The sequence below is a fragment of the Schistocerca gregaria genome, chromosome 6 (genome assembly GCF_023897955.1).
Source record: "Schistocerca gregaria isolate iqSchGreg1 chromosome 6, iqSchGreg1.2, whole genome shotgun sequence".
NCBI classification, from domain to species: Eukaryota; Metazoa; Arthropoda; class Insecta; order Orthoptera; family Acrididae; genus Schistocerca; species Schistocerca gregaria.
This window is the reverse complement of record NC_064925.1, coordinates 128,043,743-128,065,767: the sequence shown is the minus strand read 5'-3', so window position 1 is coordinate 128,065,767 and position 22,025 is coordinate 128,043,743. Positions and strand designations below refer to the sequence as shown.

Here is a 22,025-nt window from a genome sequence, read left to right as displayed (position 1 = left end):
CTAGTGAAGAGAGAGACAGTAAACTGTCTCAGGAAACAGATCAAAACACCGTAAATGAAATATCTGTCACATATTTTTAAAAATATATCATGTGTAAGAATTGTAATCAGGAAGTTCTTGAGCTTCAAGTCAAGCGACATGTTGCCCTTACATGTGAAATAATGCTAGCAGTGATATGTGTGATTACAAAGTATTATTTTTTAATTGATCATACAATGTAAGCTTTCACGGCCGGTATTGTCTTCATTTAAAGCTTCCAGGCTGATAAGCCGCGGTCGAAATATAATACTGTCTCCTGACGTTTCGTCTCCGACGAGTTTTATATTTCGACCACGGCCTATCAGCCCGGAAGTTTCAGGTGAAGACATTTTTTAATTGTTATCCCTTGCAAAGTGATTCACGTAAGTGATTTGAACGTAATTTGAGACTGGTTTATGCCCTTCACTATACTGGAATAAGTGCAACCGCAAGACAAGTGAACAACTTACCAAAGGCTCCTCAAAATTTAGTGTTTACAATACAACATTAGCGTCTATAGTGGAAGATACTGTACTAGAAACTATGCAGGAAGCAGTTTGAAGAAGCTGCTAGTGTCAATGACACTGTCAACGAAAAGGACCTTATTGTAGGATCAGACGGTTCCTGGGAAAAGAGAGAGCATCGTTCATTCAATGGCGTGGGAACAGTCACTACTGCAAAGGTGATTGGTGTTGAAATTTTACAAAAATATTGCAGATGCCCTGACGGAATTAAAAATAAACATTCTGAAAACTGTCACGCTAATTGTAGTTAAAGCAATGGTGATACGAAAGCTGAAGTGGTAAAGAAAATTTTTGAAAGGTCTGTCTCATAATGCAACGCTAGATGTTACTGTCAATAAAATTCTTCTCGGTTAGAGACCGCATTGTCATTTATAAAATTCCAACGTTTCGGCGTCTGTTGCAAGACGCCTTCCTCAGGGTGTGTTGCTAATTGCTGAATGAGCGCAAGTGTGGGTACATATATACTATGGAAGAGTGTTGTGATTGGATGTGAGGATGAGGAGGAAGGGTACTAGGAGTTCATTTTATTGGCGTTTGCATTGCGTCTTGTTATTGGCGGAAATAGGCGTTTTCCATTGGCGTTTCCTTTACTGCCTGCCATTGGTGGAAATCGGCGAATAGGAGACTTAGCGGCGACTGCAGATGTTAAGTCCCACAGTGCTCAGAGCCATTTGAACCTTTTTTTTTGTCAAGTTCCATAGTGCTCAGAGCCATTTGAACCGTTTCGTGATCCGCGCGGTGACGTACGCTCTTGACGCGACACGGGACCGTCTGCTGCCGCAGGTGATGGTGCTGGTCGCGAACCTGCAGCTGTGCGGCAACTTCGTCGTGATGAACTACGCGGTGGAGCTGTTCTCGGAGGCGGGCAGCAGCGTGCCGGCGGCGTGGTCGGCCGTGGTGGTGGCCGCGCTGCAGCTGGCCGCCAGCGCGCTCACCTCGCAGCTGGTGGACCGCGCCGGCCGACGGCCGCTCCTGCTGGCCTCCAACGCCGCCATCGCCGGCTGCCTCGCCGCGCTCGGCGGCTACTTCTACGCCAAGCGGCTCTGCCTCGACGTCTCCCCCGTCTGGTGGCTGCCCGTGGCGTCGCTCTCGCTCTTCGTCGCCGCCTGCAACCTGGGCGTCGCCGCGCTCGTCTTCGTCATCCTCAACGAGATGTTCGCGCCCGACATGGCGCACATCGCCATCTCTATCGGCATCCCCACCTTCCTGCTGGCCGCGTTCGCGGTGCTCAAGGCCTACGTGTACATGCTCGCCTGGCTGGACATCTACGGCGCCTACTGGCTGTTTGCCGCCTGCACCCTGGCCTCCAACGTGTACATCTTCTTCTTCCTGCCAGAGACGAAGGGTCGGCCGATTGCCGACATCGTAGCGGAGCTGAACGGTGGCGCGAAGAAGTCTGCGCGCCACGAAATGTACGATCCCGTCGCACAGTCAGAGAAAGCGTGACCACTCTGTGGGACCGAGGAGCACTAACCTAGCCACCGAGGATGAACCTTACTCGAAGGAACGAGTTCGTTATAGATGGTGCACGACATCCACGAACCATTCTCATAACACTGTGAATTCTTACATATGTGTGTGTGTGTGAGCGAAATTTACCGACAAAACTTCAGAGGTCAATCACAAATTTCTGCAAAACGAGTCGCTGTGCCCTAACGTACATTATGTCAAAGGCAATTTCGATACGACATTCTGGATGGTGTAAATAGTCTTCACGCATCTGCCGCCAGATGACGTTGTGCAAATCCCACAATATTTCCTTGGAGCAACTGTCCGACATCATCAGGTGGTTGAACATCGCTGGTGGCTAGGTACGACTGACAACATCCGCATTTTTTTTTCCTTTATTGAATTTCAATTCCCCCCGAAGGGAGCGGGCTGGCAGCAGCTTGGTACGCTGCTCTACAGCCTACAGACATTTTTAAAAACGGAGGAAGAAAAGAAACAAGAAAAACAGGCGATAAAACGGTGACTTAAAGTGTAAAAGGGCGGAAAATTGTAGGAAGTTAAAACAGAAAGCAAAGGGTTGGCAATGTTAATGAAATACACAGGAATCAGACAAGTAACATAGTGGACACACAATTAAAAAACATGGCGACAGTCTGGTTTCTGTTCGCCATCTATCAGCAAATTTTTGCGCATGCGTGGTTCCCGCGCCTGCGCAATCTGCACGCGCGTGCTCTATATACAGCGGCGGCGACATGCGGATCTTGTCAGTCGTATCTAGACACCAACGAGGTTCAACCAACTGATGATGCCGGACAGTTGCTCCGAGGAAATATTGTGAGATTCGCACAATGTCATCCGGCGGCAGAGCCGTGAAGACTATTTACAACATATCCGCTGGGAAAGCCTGAAGAGTCACATTCTGGATGGTGCCTGATGTGCTACGAGGACCTTCCTTTTCATTTCTGACTCATTTAACGTAACCCCATTGTACAACTACTTCATCTCAACAGCCACCGTCCATTTATTTCTTGGCTGCGCAGTGTATCCCATGTCCGCTAGTGCTGTGTCTATACGAACTGTAAAAGTCATGGATTAACTTCACTGTTCTACCGCTTGAGCCTTGTCCTGCAGTTATATAGGGTCAGCCATTGTTAATCAGATCCGGCACGTTAATGGTTAAAGGGTGCCCGGATGCCCTTCCTGCCGCCACCCCGTACCCTTCCCCCCTCCCTCAGGGACGGATTTAGTGTATCCCAACTGTCTGCGAGCAGTGTAACTGAGGCGGAACATGGGGACCACCCCGGTATTCACCTAGCGGGATGTGGGAAACCACCTAAAAACCACATCCAGGCTGGCTAGCACATCGGCCTTCGTTGTTAATCCACAGGGCGGATTCGATCCGGGTCCGGCGCGCCTACCCGAGCCCAAGAAGCACTCGCCTACCCTGGTGGGTGGATTAAGTTCGCTGTATTTACTCAAAATAGTCTCACCAGGAGTCAATATACAGATAAGTAGTGGTAGTATGGTATTCTGCCTTACGGCAAGTCTTGTCGTGGGCTAAGCCTCTTCCAATTTTGTCTGTCTGCAGCCAGTCTTTTCATTTCTGAATATTTGCCTCCTTTGATACTGTCCAGCATTTCATATCTCCTTTTTCCTCTTCCCGTTTCTCCCTCCACCATTCCTTCTATTCCGTTCTCCAATAAACAATCCCTCCTCAGACAATGTCCAATCGAGTTCCATTTTGTCTTTCTGATGACTTTCAGCATGTTTCTTTCTTCTCCAACTCTTCTTAATACTTCTTCATTCATTACTCGGTCAGCCCATTTCACTTTTCCATTCTTCTCCATATCCACATCTCTAGTGCCTCCAATCTTCTTTCGTCTTCCTCCCTCAATGTCCAGGTCTCCACATCACATAGCGCAACGATCCAGATGTAACATTTGGCAAGTCTCCTCCTCAGATCTTTGTTTAATGCTTCACAAAGTAATTTCTGTTTCCTCTTGAATCATTCTTTTGCCATTGCAGTTCTTTTCCTAATTTCTGTTGAGAAATACACATAATCCATTATTACACTTCCCAGCTAAAATCTATCTAAAATCGTTTTGAAGCAGACACTAAAGTACTTCTTTTGGAACTTCATTTAATACTGGAATATAGTTTTCTTGGAGGTCCTAAATTGCTTTGTGTCCTTTCATTGCCTGCTTCAGTTTGGGGAACAAAGAGAAGTCGGCTGGTACCAAATCCGGCGAATACAGTGGCTTATCGGGACTGGCCACCTAGTGGGTTGTGTCATTGCTGCGGAGGAGCGACCTGGAACCTCCTTCTCTGTATGCTGGTCTAATTCGATGTATTCTCGCCCACATACGATGAAGGACTCACAAAACTTGGTTCTGCCTTGCTGGTCCACGGCCATTTCCGACAAGTGTCAGACACGTTGTGTTACATTTGTAGCCAGGACGCCTGCTACAGTGAAGCACTACAGTGCCACAGCCCGCCACGAGATAACCTTACAGTTGGGAATTTCACATAAGCAGTGCTAGCAGAACTGGGATACGCTGTATATATTCCAATGTCTTTCTTCTTCTACAGAATATCCCCTCTGCAGCACACTCTAGTACCATGGATGGTATTCCCTGATGCCTTAACGCAACTCCTATCATCTGGCCCTTTCTTCTAATCCGGTGATTTCCAATATGGGATAATTACCCCTTGAGGGGTAAAATGTAGTAACGTGAAGGGTAAAATCAAAAATTTTCAGTTGTCTTTCCATTAGGAAATGAGATTTTAATTAAAACATCGTCACCCTCATTACTACTTCGTAAGATCGTAATAATGATTACGCAAGTCGCACACTTTTTTTAATACTGGAGTAGATTCGTGTCACAATGTGATGGGGTTACAGCTTTTGAAATGAATGTATGACAATTATCTTCATCACGTAATCCATGTAATCCACCCAGTTCACACATACTTTGTACCATGCATCTATGACAGCAGAATAGACGCTTACGTGACGTCCTTGAGTATTTCATAAAAATGACCTTTCCGAGTTGTAAGTACTTCCCGCAATAGACCAGAAATTCATTTGCAGCAATAAACAATCTAATTGACAGCACGATACAACAGCAACTGTGTAATGATTACAACGCTGCTGTAGGGCCTACACTGAATTATTATTATCAGTGGAGTTGATCAGACAAAGCAGTCGGAGGACTTCCGATTTCAGCGAGTTTAGAATTACGGAGACGAGCAGTCAAGTGACTTACACTACTACAAACAGTAGGCGTAACAATAGTGCACATATTTTAATTTGGCTGGTTTTAGATGGGAGTAAGGGCTCTGCATGATGCCATTGTCACTAAGGGCAGGAGGGTTGCAGAGGACATATTTTGTAATAAGTGTCCACCTTTCTGAGGAAGAGTTATAAGTAACAGAATTACCTCATAATTCTATTAAAAAGAGTTGTTAGAAATAAGCCGTAAAGTTGTCTCATTGACACATTAGCTAGTGGTTCAGTGAAACAGTTACAATGAATGAAGACAGTTTATCTTTCGTCATTTTAAAAGTGAAAGTGTCCTTTCCCAGTCTAAAGTTTAGTCAGATGTAATTGTGGGGACAAGAGGGGGGGGACGCCGTACTAGCTAATAAATGATTGCACTTAGGGGTAATGTTCTCAGAAAGGTTGGGAATCACTATCTAGTCAGTATTTTCATTTAATCATTTCTTCGTCGTTCAAAACCCTTCATTTCTTGCCTTATCATTCCACTTAATTTTTAGCAGATTCTCTGTAACACAATACCTTAAACGTTTCGAATCTCTTATCTTAGACCGTGCCAGTTGGTGCAGGGGTTAGCACACTGGACACTCATTCTGGAGGACAGCATGTTAAATGCGTTCGCGGTCGTCCAAATGTAGGTTTTCCACGCTCTCGTTATATCGCTCCAGGCCAGTCCGGGATGATTCCCTCGAATGAACACGGCCGATTTCATTTCTCATCCCTAACAAAAACAATCTGAGTTTGTTCTACGTCCCTAATGACCAACTTGTCGACGAGACATTAAACCCTAATCTTCCATCCTCTTTTTTTCTGTTGTCTTCTCGTTTCAGTCCATGATTCCCGTCCACACACTGCTGTACTTTAGACGCGCACTGCCAGAAATATCTTCCCCAAGCTAAGTATAACTATACCTGTTACCTGTATCTTTATTTGTCGAGGGAATTCCCCTCCGCCTGTGCCAGTATGCTCCTTTTATCCTACGTAGTTCATCCATCATGTGTTATTTTGCCTCTAAGGTAGCTTGATTTATCTGCAATGTGACTCCCAATTCATGGTCAGTCTCATCTTTGCTGCTCCCAGATACCATCGTCTTTATTCACTTTACTCTCAACCCTATCCCGGTTGGAAGATTCATTCAGTTCAACAACTCCGTAAATGTCTCACGTTTTCTTTGAGTATTCCTATGACACTATCAAATCTTATCTTTGGTATCTATTCAAAACGAATTTTATTCCACTCCTGACCATTCGATGTATTTCCAACATATCTTTTCGACATGCAGGTTTAAATATAAAGGAAAATAGCCTCTTTTTCTTTCTTACGCCCTGTTGAGGCTGAGCACTTTTATGAGAAATAACAAATGAAAACTATCTCTGTTTACTAATGTAATGACTAACACCCAACACTACGTAACGTAAGCCGAAAGTTGCGAAGAAATTCCGCACTCACCCCCCCCCCCCCCCCTGCTCCCCGCTCTTCCCACTAATAATCTGACTATCTGTTGTCTCTTAAACGTACTGAAAATTTAACAAAATGAGAAAATTTTAAAATACACCAGTGCGTTAGTCTGGTTTGATGCATTCTCCCATCATCTCCTAATCCTGATAATCTCTCATCTGTACGAAGCTATTACACACACAGCATCTGTTCTGTATTCAATAGTTTTGTCTACCTCTACTAGGTTCCTTTCTGTATCTTCAGCAACAGATTCATTAGCTCCTCCTGAAAGTCTTTGTTGATTCCACTACTCTGGCTCTTCTTCCGGTATACATCTTGCAAAGTTTTATGCCCCACCGTCTCAGTACTTCCTTCTTTTGTACTTTATCGGCACAAATAATTTGTAACAGTCATCCTCACTACATTGCGAAAGAGTATGATTAAATCCGAGTTTGCCTACTAAGATATGTATTTTCCGTGGATTCGAACTTCTTTGAATGTCGTGACGGTTTCTTCCTAGACATCTCGCTTACTTCATTCTCGTTTATTTCATTCATTATTTTCGCTTGCGGGTTAAAACTATACCGGAGAGGCAAAAGCACTAACTTTGTGTTCTTCATGCTTTAGTCCTCTGAAGGTCTGTCGGTAGAGTTCGCTTCCACTCTTGTCATGGACGACATTTTTTGTCAAAAGATTCAGACTTCTTTTATCAGTGTTGTACATTTGTCTTTGCGACGAATTACATACAAAAATCCCAAAAGTATAAAATGTGTCGACATAATCAGATCCACAAATGTTTTCTAATTAACGCACAGAAAACATAATTTGTTATAAGCGTGAGATTATTCTTTTATTTATTTACTTTTTTATGTATTCAGTCTTTTTCCAGCGCAGTATTTTGTTATGATACTAAAAACTTATTATTTGTAATTAAAGAAGTAATAAAGCGCTTCACTAAAATACTGTTTGACATCCTGCATTATTTTTATGCACTAAACCTAAAACAGGGCGGAAAGAAGTAATAAAGCGCTTCACTAAAACACTGTTTGACATCCTGCATTATTTTTATGCACTAAACCTAAAACAGGGCGGATCAAAATTAAGGACTGATCACTATTAAATGAAAGCAACTGACAAGAATGTCACATTTATTAATAATTGAGAAAAATTAAGTCTACGTTTCTTTATAATTACCACGTTATTCGAAACACTTACTATACGATGAAACCAGCCTTTTTGAGTCTTACGCATAAAATTAGACGGCTTGAATGTTTAGCCAGAGCTACAGTCTGGCTTTTAGTTCAATCAGTTCCGTACAGCTTTATGAGACAATCTAGTTTTTGAGGCGTACAAAAAGGTAACTTTTACAGCGTTCAGGATAAGGACTGCAGATGACGAAAAAAAAGTCCCCGACGGAATGATTTATTTCTGAAGCGAAGGTATTTGTCGGCATTTTCAGCATCCACTGCGCATAGACTTTCTGAGAGCTAGAAGTTATAGCCACGACTCTCAGCAATGTAGACACGTCTGTGAATATTAGGATATTGCATATTAATGGTCTTCATATTCGAACGTCCAAGGACATTATCATTCCAGACACTGCGCCTGTCATTTCGCTGTTCATATGGCGAAAAATATGGCGACCTTCCTTAAACAAGCGGCACCCTTGTCTTACATTTCCTTCAGTAAGTGCTATCTGCTCAAATATTTCGCTTAACAATGATGGCGAGTTACTGGGGTCCAATTTCGCCTTTGTTACTAAAATCTAATGAATGAACTTCGCAACAAGCATATCAGTTATTACTGAACTTATTTGAATATATTGTCATCCAGTTGCAACCAGCAATGGAAATGCAGTAATATGATGGTTGTATTCCAATTCAATATGACTGAAGATAGTTTTACTATTTTAAAGCTAAACACACTGTAGCACCTAGCACACATACTCTATGTAGCTGCCTGTCACATGAGCAGCCTTGCTTTGTTGAAGCAGCTTCATTTAAGACGCTGGACCATGACTTCGTCGTCAGGGCATGAAGAAAGATATACATTATAATATCGAAGTGATTTGTGAGCCAGCCGGGGTGGGCGAGCGGTTCTAGGCGCTACAGTCTCGGGCACGGATGTGTGTGATGTCCTTAGGTTAGTTACGGTTAAGTAGTTCTAAGTTCTAGGGGACTGACGACCTCAGAAGTTAAGTCACATAGTGCTCAGAGCCTTTTGAACCAGTTTGATTTCTGAGAATTATTTAATGTACTTTTAATACAGCTGAAGTCAACTTTCCTACTTCTGTGGCTCAGTGCAGCATGACAGAAATGAGTATATTTCATTAAGGTCCTGTGTGAATGGAAATAGGAACCGAGTTGGCGCAGGAACGATGGAAATGAGTTTCGTCTATTTGGGTGCAGGCGGAGGTTCGAGTCCTCCGCTCGGGCAAGGGTGTGTGTGTTTGTCCTTAGGATAATTTAGGTTAAGTAGTGTGCAAGCTTAGGGACTGATGGCCTTAGCAGTTAAGTTCCATAAGATTTCACACAAAATTTTGAACATTTGTTTGCAGCATGAGGGGTAGAGGTTGGAGGAGCAGTTGCGGAATTCCATTGTAACTTGGGCAGTTTTACTTCTGCTAGCATGGTGCGTAATTACAACAAAATAGGACCGGGATTTGGTACGCATATCTGGGCTGTACATCTGATCCACGTTGAACTACCAATATCTTCAAAAATACGTTCACGTAAAAATATCAATCACGCCTTTAAAAGAGCACAGTATTCGCTTTGGAGCACTATATGTGTTCTAGAAGTGGTGCCAGGTATGTAACAATCGATCGCTGACATAAGTCAAGGCAGCAGAAGAGTATCTATGAGCCAACAGGATGTATGGAGTCAGTGCAGTAAGGTAGGTTGACAGAACGGTAGAAAGATGCCACGATTGAGGTATCACTGCGGAGAGTCCAAGTGTCGACAAGGAAAGATGTAAAGCCGGTCGAAAGCTCTCCATCATGCACGATGCCCACCAACCCACCGGTCCACTGGTGTGGTGTCAGCAAGCAGGTGGAGATGAAGGCCACCAACCACGTATAACTGTAGTCTCGTAGGCAATATCTCGATATTTCGCCACAAGATGATGAGTGTGACATTTGTGGAAACGTCGAGGTACCTCAATGAAACAACTGGGCTGGATCCCGAGAGATTTTTATTACTACAATTTGTAGCATTTTTAAGAAGAAGTAGGGACTTCATTTAAGGGGGCGGTATGTGAAGGAATCATATCTAGGGATCTCTTATTAACAGTGGCTGCTATGTCGTGTGCTGTAACCGGCATTTTTAATTCTGTTCGCGATGTTAAGTTTCTAAACTAAGAGGAATGGGAGTTGCAGGTATGTCTACGAGTACACAAATGTACACTGTCTGAGCAAAGGTATCTGGTCACTCGTCACAGTGTTACGAGAGGCAGACCCGCCAGTATAAATAGAGGTGGGGAGCACTATGTTGTCAGTGGAGAAGCAGTAATAGCAGAATGGGCCGGTCAGACAATTTTAGCTTACGTAGACTTGTCACTGGATATCACCTGAGTAACAAATCCATTAAGGACATTACAACTCTTGTAAAGCAGCCCAAATCGACTGCTGGTGACGTAACTGCGAAATGGGAACTGAGATAAGAACCACAGCCAAGCGAAGCATACCTCATGTACTATCGGCCACGAACCGTCGATCACTGCCCCGGCTGGTTGTAAAAACTGGCAGGAAATCAGAGCGAGGAGTCATTCGTGAGTTCCAGAGTGCTACCAGCACTCCAAGTAGCGCTACAACAGTGCATAGGATGTTAAAAAGATAGATTAAAATAGTCGAGCAGCTCCTCATAAGCCACACAACGTTAACGCTTGAGGTAAAGAGCCACGCCACCGGACAGTGGATGATATTTTTTGATGCAATGAATCACGCTGTACGCTGTATTATTCCGGGAAGGGTATGGGTTTGCAAATGCGTTGTGCCAACAGTGACATACAGAGCAGGTGGTGCTATGACACGATTGTGATTTTCGTGGTTATGTTTTGTTCTCCTTATTGCACTCAAGAAAATACTAAATGCTGAAGGACATGATCACATTTTAGAGCATTGGGTACTGTGTACAGTAGAGGAATAGTTCGGAGACGATGTTTGTTGGCATCACCACGACAATCCACCTTGTCACAAAGTAGCCTGCGTGAAGCAACGCTTTGTGGACATGCCAGATTCTGCAGCTTCGCTCCAGAACCCAGCCGTCCAACATCAATATCTTCTCTGGTTTCGGGTCTTAAGGGAGTTCCTCCAAGACGTTTCAGACAACTTCCTCAAAGCGTAATCCGCAGAGTTCAAGCCATCATAAAAGCGAAGGGAGGATGTAACTCATTTTAATGTGACTTAATAGATGTGCGGACCCTTTTTGTTCAGACAGTGTACTTAGACTCCGAAGTGGGTATACAAGCACCGAATTGTAGCTATTTCTCTATTTGCCACGTTCTTGCGGGAAAAGCGGAGGGGACCCCGGTGTTGATATTCTTTCCTTGGCATCGAAGGAAAAACTCCGGTGACATCCATTGGAGAATGAAGGGTGTGTTTGGGGCACCATGTCTGTCGAAAACCAATGTCACAAAATAGTGCGGCACGTTGCGAACTGGTCGTGATTCGACACAAGACGCCGGTCGATCTGGGAGGGCAACCTCAACTTGGAAGTGGTAGACTCTCGAGCACCAGTCCAATGGCTCTGATCTCTCACCAGCTTTGGTCCCTCAAGGAAGGCCTTGAAAGATCGAAACCTCATCTTGGAGTCTCAAGTGGGAGACTATCGAGCACCTGTCCAGGGGCCCTTGATCTCTCTCCGGCTTCGGTCCCTTAAGGAAGGCCTTGAAAGATCGCAACCTCAACTTTGAGTCTCAAGTGGGAAACTCTCGAGCAAACGTCCAACGGCTCTGATCTCTCCCCGGCTTTGGTCCCTTAAGAAAGGCCTTGACAGATCGACGATTCCTGTTGGGCAAGGATGTGCAGCAGGCAGTTACGAAGTTCTTCACGCTACAGGACAAGGTTTTTGACCAAACCGATATCTTTAACCTGGTGCGTCGGTGTAATGATTGCCTCAATGCTCACTGCGAATTTGCCTCACAGGCTTACCGACCCCGTACGGCCTTCGAGCGGAAGCTTACTAATAGTTCCTTATACACAACAGCAATAACGAAAATGCTAACGGCCATACGTGTCAAAGATGAAGAAAAGCAAATACGGAATTAAATCTTGGAATTTCCTCGTAAAGTAAATCGGTGTTCATGGATAGGAGCATTGTCCATGGAAATGTGCTACATTTTGGAGTGAGCGAATTTTCCATACTGCCATCTAATTACTGGTAACAGTTTCATAAACAAATCTGACTTTCATGTGCGACGTTGTATTGCAAGGTAGCATTTGTAATGGAGAACGTTTATTTCATACATGTACTTTGTTGGTTCAAGCATTCAACTTTGCCCCTGAGGTTGAAGCAACTGCTAATAAATCTCACCAAATACGGAGCCAGGTAACAGTGTTAGGACAAAACAATGCGTACGGTGTAGTCCCTTATCTAAGAGGCTTTACATTTCAGGGAAGGTCAAATTTATGTAACCTGCGATAAGAATTATTCTCCGTCAGAAAAGCAAAATGGAAGAGACATTAGACCCTGAATGTATGCCATCACAGACTCACGCTGCTTCCAAATGATAGTAATCAGACTGTCTGTTAAAGCGAGTTTAGGAAAGGTACGACGCAGAGTTGCACGTTCCAGTCGTCTTAAGCATGGATCAGACACCTCTTCGTGGCTACAACTGCACTAGCTGAGTCAAACAACAGAGTTTACAATGACTTTATGGCCAAGGCCATCACAAGAGATGCTTGCATATTAAATTATAAATGTATGAATGTGATCCGGGATGATCAATGACGATAGTCAACAGAAAATGTATGGGTAAAATTAAACACAGTTGCTTATTCATTCATTAAAATAAATCTGTGTCTGACGTCCTTGCATCACTTGAAATCGCGATTAAGTGTGGAGCCCTGCCGAAATATGCGAAATGCAAGTGCATGAATGAAATAGCGCTAGTGAATCCCAGGGAAACATCTATCTCTTTATTTGAATCGAACATAAATGTGAACGTCCCTCAGCTCTCCAGATTCAGTAAAGTTGAACAGTAGCTAAACGAAAGAAGAGTTCAGTGCCTTGTAGTTTTATCTTAATGCTCAGTCGTGGAAACGTTAAGAACATGAATGGCCTGAAAGTCTATCATCACCTTATCATCGTCCGTTTTCTGATGTATTAGCAAGTCCTTTGTCTCTTCATGTTCTGTAATCCACTACTTCCTTATCGGCGTCGCTGTATGTGTTGCCGCCCAGCACAACAGCCAGGAACATAAATCTCTTTCCTCCTCGCTTGCATTCCTCCTTTCCTTCTACATCCCTTTTATGACTATTTTTATAAGTCTCTCGTGGTTTCTTAACGTATGTCCACTTCAGTTTCGTTCTCTACTATTTATTACATCCAGTAATTGCCTTTGCTCCTCACTCTTCTCACTACCTCCTTATATTTCTCTCTATCCATCCAACTTTTCTGTACATCCTCCGCCATGTCCTCATTTCAGAAGCTTCCAGCCAAGCACCAGCTTTCTTCCTCAGTATCCAAGTTTGAGCACCGTACAGGAGGACACTCCATACGAAACGTTTTATTAGCCTTTTCCTTGAATCTTTCTCCATATTGTTACAGAAAATACTGCATCTCTTATAAAATGCGCCTTTCGCCAGGGCGATTCTGGTTTTAATTTCTGTGCTGCTCTTCCAGTCTGTTTCTGACCTGCTTCCGAGATATTTAAAGTTTTGCACCCTTCCTAACGCTTCTCCATTCAGTATTACCTTATTATTACCTCCTAGTGCCATTATTGTTGTTTTCTTTGATTTTCATTCCATAAGTCTTTCCTTAACTTCATTGTTATCCATTATATCCTGTAATTTTTTTTCCACCTTTTGCTAGGAGGACCATGTCATCTGCAAACCTCAAGTAACATATTCTTCTTCCTCCAATTTTTATCTCCTTGTCATCTAGTGGGCAATCGTCAATCGTATTTTCTAAGTATAGATTGGAAAGACTGGGAGACAGACAGCAACCTTGTCTTAGTCCTTTTCGACGTTCTAAACAGTTGGTACTTTCTCACCTTACATTCACGGACTTTTTTTATTTATCTACATTGAAGAGCCAAAGAAACTGGTACACATGTCAAACATCGTGTAGGGCCCCCGTGAACACACAGAAGTGCCGCAACACGCTGTGGCATGGACTCGCCTAATGTCTGAACTAGTGATGGAGAGAGTTGACTCCACGAATCCTGCAGGGCTGTCCATAGGTCCGTAAGAGTACGAAGGGCTCGACATCTCTTTCGAACAGCACGTTGCAAGGCATGCCAGATATGCTCAATAATGTTCATGTCTGTGGAGTTTGGTGGCGAGCGGAAATGTTTAAACTCAGAAGAGTATTCCTGGACGTGTGGGGCGTCCAATTGTCCTGCTGAAATTGCCCAAGTCCCTCGAATGAACAATGGACGTGAATTGACGCAGGTGATCAGACAGGATGCTTACGTGCCTGTCATCTGTCTCTCGATACAATTTGAACCGAAACTCGTTCGACCAGGCAACATGGTTCCAGTCATCAAAAGTCCAAAGTCGGTGTTGAAGAGCCCTGGCGAGGCATAAAGCTTTGTGTCGTACAGTGATCAGGGATTAACGAGTAGGCTTTCGGCCCCGAAAGCCCATATCTATGGTGTTTCGTTGAATGGTTCGCATGGTGATACTTGTTGATGGTCTAGCACTGCAATCTGCAACACTCTGCTAAAGGGTTGCACTTCTGTCACGTTGTACGATTCTCTTCAGTCGTCGTTGGTCCCGTTCTTGCAGGATCTTCCCGGCCTCAGCGATGTCCGAGATGTGATGTTTTACCGGATTCCTGACATTCACGGTACGCATCTAATATGGTCGTATGAGTAAATCCCCATTTCATCACTACCTTGGAGATGTTGTGACCCATCGTTCGTGCAGCAATACCAGTTTCTTTGGCGCTTCGGTGTATATAAGAGCTACTTGAAAATAATAGCGTAAAACCTCTCTATTTTATGAACATTACATAGCACCATAGGAGCAACGACATATACAGCACAATTTACTGCTAAAATCATCGATAAAGTAAGTTATAATGCTCCGAATATATCTACAAATATGGCATGTTGCTAAATCAAAGTCACGAGTGTCACTAATGTATGAAATGTATAGTGCCTCCATCTTAGGTAATTGAAATGGCGTAAGGTCGAAATTGTACGATCGTACATGAAATAAAGAAAATGGCAGCTGAAGGCATGACAAAATCATTAAAAAAAAGTTCATCGCAGCTGCAGACCCTACTTCATTGAAAATTATAGTTTGTTGTTTATTAAAGGGAAGTCACTTATGCGATTAATCTTCATCATCAAGTATGAAGCTTTCATTTAATATTTCTTTACTACTAACTCTATTCGCTAACCTTTCTTTTTTCCAGCAGTATCCACATGCATAACTGAATAAACCAATACGTAACGGAATATAAAAGGGGGACTGCCACCAGGCAGGGGTGGTGACAGCTGTGGAGCAGCAAAAAGAAACAATCATTGTTATCAGTGAGTTGCATATTTAAGGAGATATTGCTATAGACATAGACAGAGATATATTCTTAACTCATGTTACATATAGCAACAAGCGCTACATCAGATGCAGAAACACATTTCAGAGACTTGGCAGTGCAGTAACAAACTGTTAAACAAACACAGCAGAGTGAGAACCGCTGGCTTCTCGTAAAGAAGTAGACCTTTTTGGCCATAATGAACAGAACGTCACATCATTATCTCCTACCGATATAGATAAATACTCCAGCAGCCCGCATCTCGTGGTCGTGCGGTAGCGTTCTCGCTTCCCACGCCCGGGTTCCCGGGTTCGATTCCCGGCGGGGTCAGGGATTTTCTCTACCTCGTGATGGCTGGGTGTTGTGTGACGTCCTTAGGATAGTTAGATTTAAGTAGTTATAAGTTCTAGGGGACTGATGACCATAGATGTTAAGTCCCATAGTGCTCAGAGCCATTTGAACCATTTACTCCAGCTCTGGATTCATTTGGTCATTATGATCAATGGTATTCGAACTGAAGCACTTGATTCAATGATTATTATGTTACAATAACATCCATGTAACAGATTGAAACGTCTTTGTGAAATCTTTTCATAAGAGGCTCGTCGAATTGTGTACAACTTATTCACTTTACTACCTGATTTTAGCTGAATTCATGAACTCTTCCAGAAAGACTGAGCACTCAAGTAAGGCCTGTTGAATATTATACGTGTGTTTTAATGTGGGGGTTCGCCGGCCGGTGAAGCCGTGCGGTTCTAGGCGTTTCAGTCTGGAACGGCGTGACCGTTACGGTCGCAGGTTCGAATCCTGCCTCGGGCATGGATGTGTGTGATGTCCTTAGGTTAGTTAGGTTTAAGTAGTTTTAAATTCTAGGGGACTGATGACCACAGATGTTAAGTCCCATAGTGCTTAGAGCCACTTGAACAATTTTTTAAATCTGGGGTTTCGGTTTTGTTTTGTGGGAAACGCTGAGTTGGTCGTCGTCTGTTGGGAGCAGACGACGTTGCTTCTCGTTTGAAGGAGAGCACAGGATGACCAACTTAGGTGTCCGATACCTGAACAGAGAGGTTTACCCATCTTAGTCGAAGGCTGTTTACGTGTGTGAGGTTGGTGACGGAGGGCTACCCTCTGGTAGCTTCCGATGCACAGGGAGCTAGGTAATCTCGAGAGAGAAAGCGGTACTCTTCGGTGAACGCTTGGTGAGTACGGATCGTAACTCTTACGGGGGGGGGGGGGGGGGTTTCAGGTTGTGCAGGTTGAGTTAGGACTTCGTTATGTTTAACTGTTGAAATACTTAAGAAGTGCAGCTTAACTGAAGCGTGTGAAGTGAGCTATTTTTCCGAATGTGCCATAAGTATATTACTTTAAATAGGCGATTTTTGGGTGTTTGAGTTAAAAGTGTGGAAGTTACTTTGTTCATTCTGAACAACGATGAAGTAGAAGAATTTCAAGCGGTAAATATGATTAGGGAAAGCTGGTTAGGATCACTTCAACCGTACGTGAGTGTCATACTGTGTCGAAGATTTTTAATCTTATCTTTTGTGGAAGTTGCTTTTGCCTTTGTGTTTGGTAATCAATGACCCTTCTGGTCCACCACGGCACCGCAATAGGCTTTATTTTAACAGTTTGCTTGTTTAATGAATTATAATCTCTGCAAGAATATCTGTTCTTTCGTGCGCTTTCTACAAAGCAGCACAACAGTTCGATTCGGAATGCACCACGTGCTCTACTTCGGCCGTTTGCAAGCAGCAGACGCAGTTAATACGTTGAATAATTATCGCACAACCTAGTGCATTGGTGAAACCTCTGTCCAGAATAGTTCATGCTTAGAATAATAATGCGAATCTCACAGAGATATTTTTATGGTATGAATGCAAAGGAGACGATAGTATCATTGTCTCCGACCCCCGTTTTCTGTGTTTCTTCTTGCTGTAATTAAATAGTGCCCTGTTTTATTCAAACGTAATTCTTACTTCAATATTTCTAGTCAGGCACCAGTTATGTGTAGTAAGGATGTGCAACCGAATACTTAGATACAATAATTAATCTACGTGAAAGATAAATTGTGTGGTGTTGATCTTACCCACTTACTCCGATTTCCAATCCTGTATTAATCAAGTTGCTTCATGCACAACATGGAGTGCTATTTATCTGGCTACTTAAAGAAATTTGCATACCTGTAATTAAATTATTAAAGTAATTCTACTAATAATTTTCCAGCTCCGTTTTTTTTTTCTAAATGGTTAGGAAGGGCTTGGGCTGGTGGCGACCCAGAATTTCTGAATTTTTATCATTACTTGTGTGAGAGAAGCAGCTAGAAATGCGGTATAACGTATATGGCTCGATGAGAAACGTCGCAAAGATAGTAATACGTTAGAAGATGTTCCAGCACATTTTGTGAACAAGATGTTTGCCATACCCAAGATGACAGCATCCAAGTAACCATAACCTGCCACACATGAGACTTCACAATGGCCACTGCCCACATTATCACTGATGGGGAGACTGAGGGTCCTCCAACCTCATTACAACTCACAGTGCTTAGTGCTCCAGTGCACTAACATCATTGTCACTCCTGAGTGAGAGAGCTGTCTGGTGCTTCCATTCCTGATCATCACTGCCAGTACTTCTGGGTGTCAGGAGCTACCTACCCAGAGGGTAACTGTGGGTCACTGACATTCTCTGGAACGGGTTTTAGGACTCACTAACACAATGTAGGGGCTTAAGGGGACCTGGACATCATGGCTTCTAATTTTTACTAGTATTTTGATGTTTATTAACTCAAAAACGTTTATAGAAATGGGACTGAAACCTTAACCAAATAATTAGCATATTGTGATACCTACATGAAAAAAATTTAAAAACTGTGCAACACACTATTCAAAATAAAAGGTAAAAACAAATTTTATTCTTTTAGGTATTAATTTGTTGAAACAGTAAAAGAGGAATATTTATCAATTTGTTGCTTTGTGTATTTCTAAAACAAATTTTTTAGAAGTCAATTTTTGCTTCTAATAATTTAAGAACATATAACTTGCTCCAGCTTAAAATATTTAACACGGTGTTGAATACCATAGTTCAATGTGTAGTACCGACCAACTGGGGTGTCATCCTCAGAGGACAGATGGCACGGTACGCAGATACGGAGGAGCATGTGGTCAGGACTCCACTCTCGAGGCCGTTGTCAGATTTCGTGACCGGAGCTGCTGTTTCTCAGTAGAGAAGCTCCTCAATTGACCTCGCAAGAGCTGACTGCACAGTACTTGCCGACAGCACTCAACAGACTGGATGGTGACCCATGTGAGTGCCAGCAAAGCCAAGCTTAATTTGGATGATCTGACAGGAACCGGTTATACCACGGCAGCAAGGCCACTGTAAAACTGAACGTAAAGATTATTTGCATGCCATTTTCTTTTCAATGATAACATGTCAAAACATACCAGCTCCATAATCTTGTTGTTTGTGAGTGTCCTTTTCATATTATTCAGTCTTCTTCCTTTGTCTTTGTTGTTCTGGCCTGGTTTGCAACGTTTTTAGCAGCTTTTTCAGCTTCAGCTACACGTTGCTTGTCCACTCATATCTACCGACTTTTCATCTTGTCCCAAGTTTCGATGCCTAGTCCGTTTATGGGTTTTAATTTTCTAGCTACTCCATCACATCAATGTGAAGAGCTGATGTGCCAAGGAAAACAGTTTTCCGCAAGAGTAAACTCAATTAGTCTATTTGTATCGACGGAAATATCAGTTGCGATAAATCTCTGCTCATACTAATGTCGATATGTTCCTGAATGATATTACACAAACGAGTTGCTATGGAAGTAGTGCCAAAAGTAAATAAAGACATTGTAGGCAAGTTTTTATGTTTGAAACCATTAATTAAGGCTGAGGAACAGCAACTGTGTGAATCTGGTTGAAAAAAAACAGCCAAACAGCAGCAAAACAAAGGTTTATTAGCCTTTGACCTAGGTTTTGATAGTTCTAATAAGTTAGAGTACCTCAAACCGAGTGACTCATGGCATATATAAAATTGAGAAAAACAAGACCTATCCCAGGTCATGGCTCTAGTAGCAGCCAGATGACATTGCCAGAGACAAAAGTCAGCTCAATGTTTGACAGTAGTGAGATACCTAGGGTTTCAGGCACCATATCTGCTTTAGAAAGGCATTTAAACACGAAAATGATGAGGTACTATACATAAAGCGCATCTTTTTAGAATCACAAAGAATCACAATATTTTATTAAATAAAAATATTTCATTTTCTCCCCCCCTCCCCCCCCCCCCCCAGGACGCCCAAGTCCTTTAATCTCACGTCACACCTTAGTCTGTGGACTGCCAAACGTCAGCCCCAAGAATTTAACCGAATATGCTGGAGCAGCCGTCTTGCTAGACAGCTGAGCCGACAACTGTCAGTGGAATTCAACTGTGTCACTGGCACGAGACGTCCGTTGTGGCTAACAAATCAGCAGGGCATGGGGGCCGTCGTCCGACATCGAAAGAAAACAAAGACAGATCCGCGACGCGGGAGCGGCAGTTTCAAACGTGGCCCCTGCCCCTGGCGCCACCTGCCGTCACCGGTGCTGGGCAATAGCTCCGCTAGCTGCCCGGATTGACTTACTCGCGCGCGCGCCACATTTAGTCTATCTGATTGGCTGCTGATGATGTCATCATGCCTATATGAGCGAGAAACAGTAGCAGCCCCGGCACCCTCCATCTCCTTCATCAGGTCAATTTCCAGCGCCTCTCCCTCCTGGATGATGAACTTCACTGTGACATATATCCTACCTTCCAACAGTAACCTGGCCTTGTTCATCCCCCCACCCTCCCCCAGGGCCCCTTTTCCACACAACTCCTTCCCCCAGAGCGGATTTTCCTCCTTCCCTCCCTGAGTCCCTGCATCCCCTCCTCAGTGTTTCCCCCTCCTGTCCCCTCTGTCCCCAGCCCTCCTTTGGCGCGCCCCCACCTCATCATCTTTCTCTCCCCTCCTCCTCGCCTCCTTCATCTTCTTCCCATTTTCCTTGTCCCCTCCCCTCCTCCAATGCAGATCCTCCCAGGCTATTATTCGGTATCAGTGTGCTACGGTAGTGCTGTGTTTCGGTGCCGTTCTACAGTGTCATCTAGTGATGTGGGTTTTAATTCTTTGCTCGACCTGTTTATTGTCCATGACAGTTCCTTGCTACACCACCCATCATGTGGCTGTTTTACTCGTTCTATTGACTTTTAAGCTCCGGCCGTACTTTGCCTGGTGCCTTTTAATGTAGTGTGGTGCGTAACATACATTTCTAGATTTTTATCTCTTATTTACAGTCACCACTTTTATGTCTTATTTGCATCTGTTCCGCCTTTTATGTTTCTATATTCCTCCATGTTATCTCCTTTATAGTATTTTTAAATGTCTTCCTGTTTATTTATGTCTCTTGGCTGAAGAGCAACACTTATGCTGCCACCAGCCCACCTCTAATTTGGTATGGAAGTACCAACAAAGGGAAAACAAAGCAGTCCCGGCAGTCAGTGAACTCCTGACGACGACGGAGGAGATGGTCCTCGAAAGCTCGAGGGTTTTATTCGAATTGACGCCCCTTGAAAACCGAGAACGTTTTATTCAACAGGACATAAAACGGCCCATCTGAACAAATTAATATTAGCTTCCTAATCATGTTTCGTGCTCTACAGATACTACAGCACTTTCTTAACAATGTAGAGGTGACTCCGGTTACACAATTGTATCACTGTAGGACACATATTTCTGGTTTTGATTTTTTCGATGGCGTATAGATTTTTGTTTTGTTTCTTGTAATGATCACATCCGGGGTCGTTTGACTACATGGTGAAAGCCTTTATATTTGACGCCACAGGGAGTGGATGATGGAATGAATTGGGAAACACCTAGTGCCTGAGCTAAGAAAATCTCCAACTTGGCCAGGAATTGAGCCCGGGGTATTACAATCTAGAGGCAACAAAACAAGTCGCAAACTGAGGAGGAGAGTCCGAAACTAGACTACTGGCCATTAAAATTGCTACACCAAGAACAAATGCAGATGATAAACGGGTATTCATTGGACAAAATATATTATACTGGAACTGACATGTGATTACATTTTCACGCCATTAGGGTACCTATCATGAGAAATCAGTATCCAGAACAACCACCTCTGGCCGTAATAACGGCCTTGACACGCCTAGGCATTGAGTCAAACAGAGCTTGGACGGCGTATACAGGTACAGCTGCCCATGGAGCTTCAACACGATACCACAGTTCATCAATAGTAGTGACTGGCGTATTGTGACGAGCCAGTTCCTCCGCCACCATTAACCAGACGTTTTCAGTTGGTGAGAGATCTGGAGAATGTGCTGGCCAGCGCAGCAGTCGAACATTTTCTGTATCCAGAAAGACCCGTACACCACCTGCAACATGCGGTTGTGCATTATCCTGCTGAAATGTAGCGTTTGGCAGGGATAGAATGAAGGGTAGAGCCGCGGGTCGTAACACATCTGAAATGTAACGTCCACTGTTGAAAGTGCCGTCAATACGAACGAGAGGTGACCGTGACGTGTAACCAATGGCACTCCAAACCATAACGCCGGGTGATAAGCCTGTATGGCAATGACGAATACACGCTA

General features: G+C 43.6%; 2 protein-coding genes across 2 annotated transcripts in view; one reads left to right on the top strand and one right to left on the bottom strand.

Annotated features, from left to right (window-relative positions):
- LOC126278132 (facilitated trehalose transporter Tret1-like) overlaps nt 1–7,744 on the top strand; it is an 83,647-nt gene extending 75,903 nt beyond the window's left edge. The window contains exon 4 of the mRNA XM_049978019.1: nt 1,326–7,744. Within this exon, the coding sequence (XP_049833976.1) occupies nt 1,326–1,988 (663 nt within the window). The 3' untranslated portion in view covers nt 1,989–7,744. The remainder of the gene's footprint in view (nt 1–1,325) is intronic.
- LOC126278767 (uncharacterized) overlaps nt 1–22,025 on the bottom strand; it is a 779,239-nt gene that overhangs the window by 226,529 nt on the left and 530,685 nt on the right. The gene's annotated exons all lie outside the window — the stretch shown is intronic.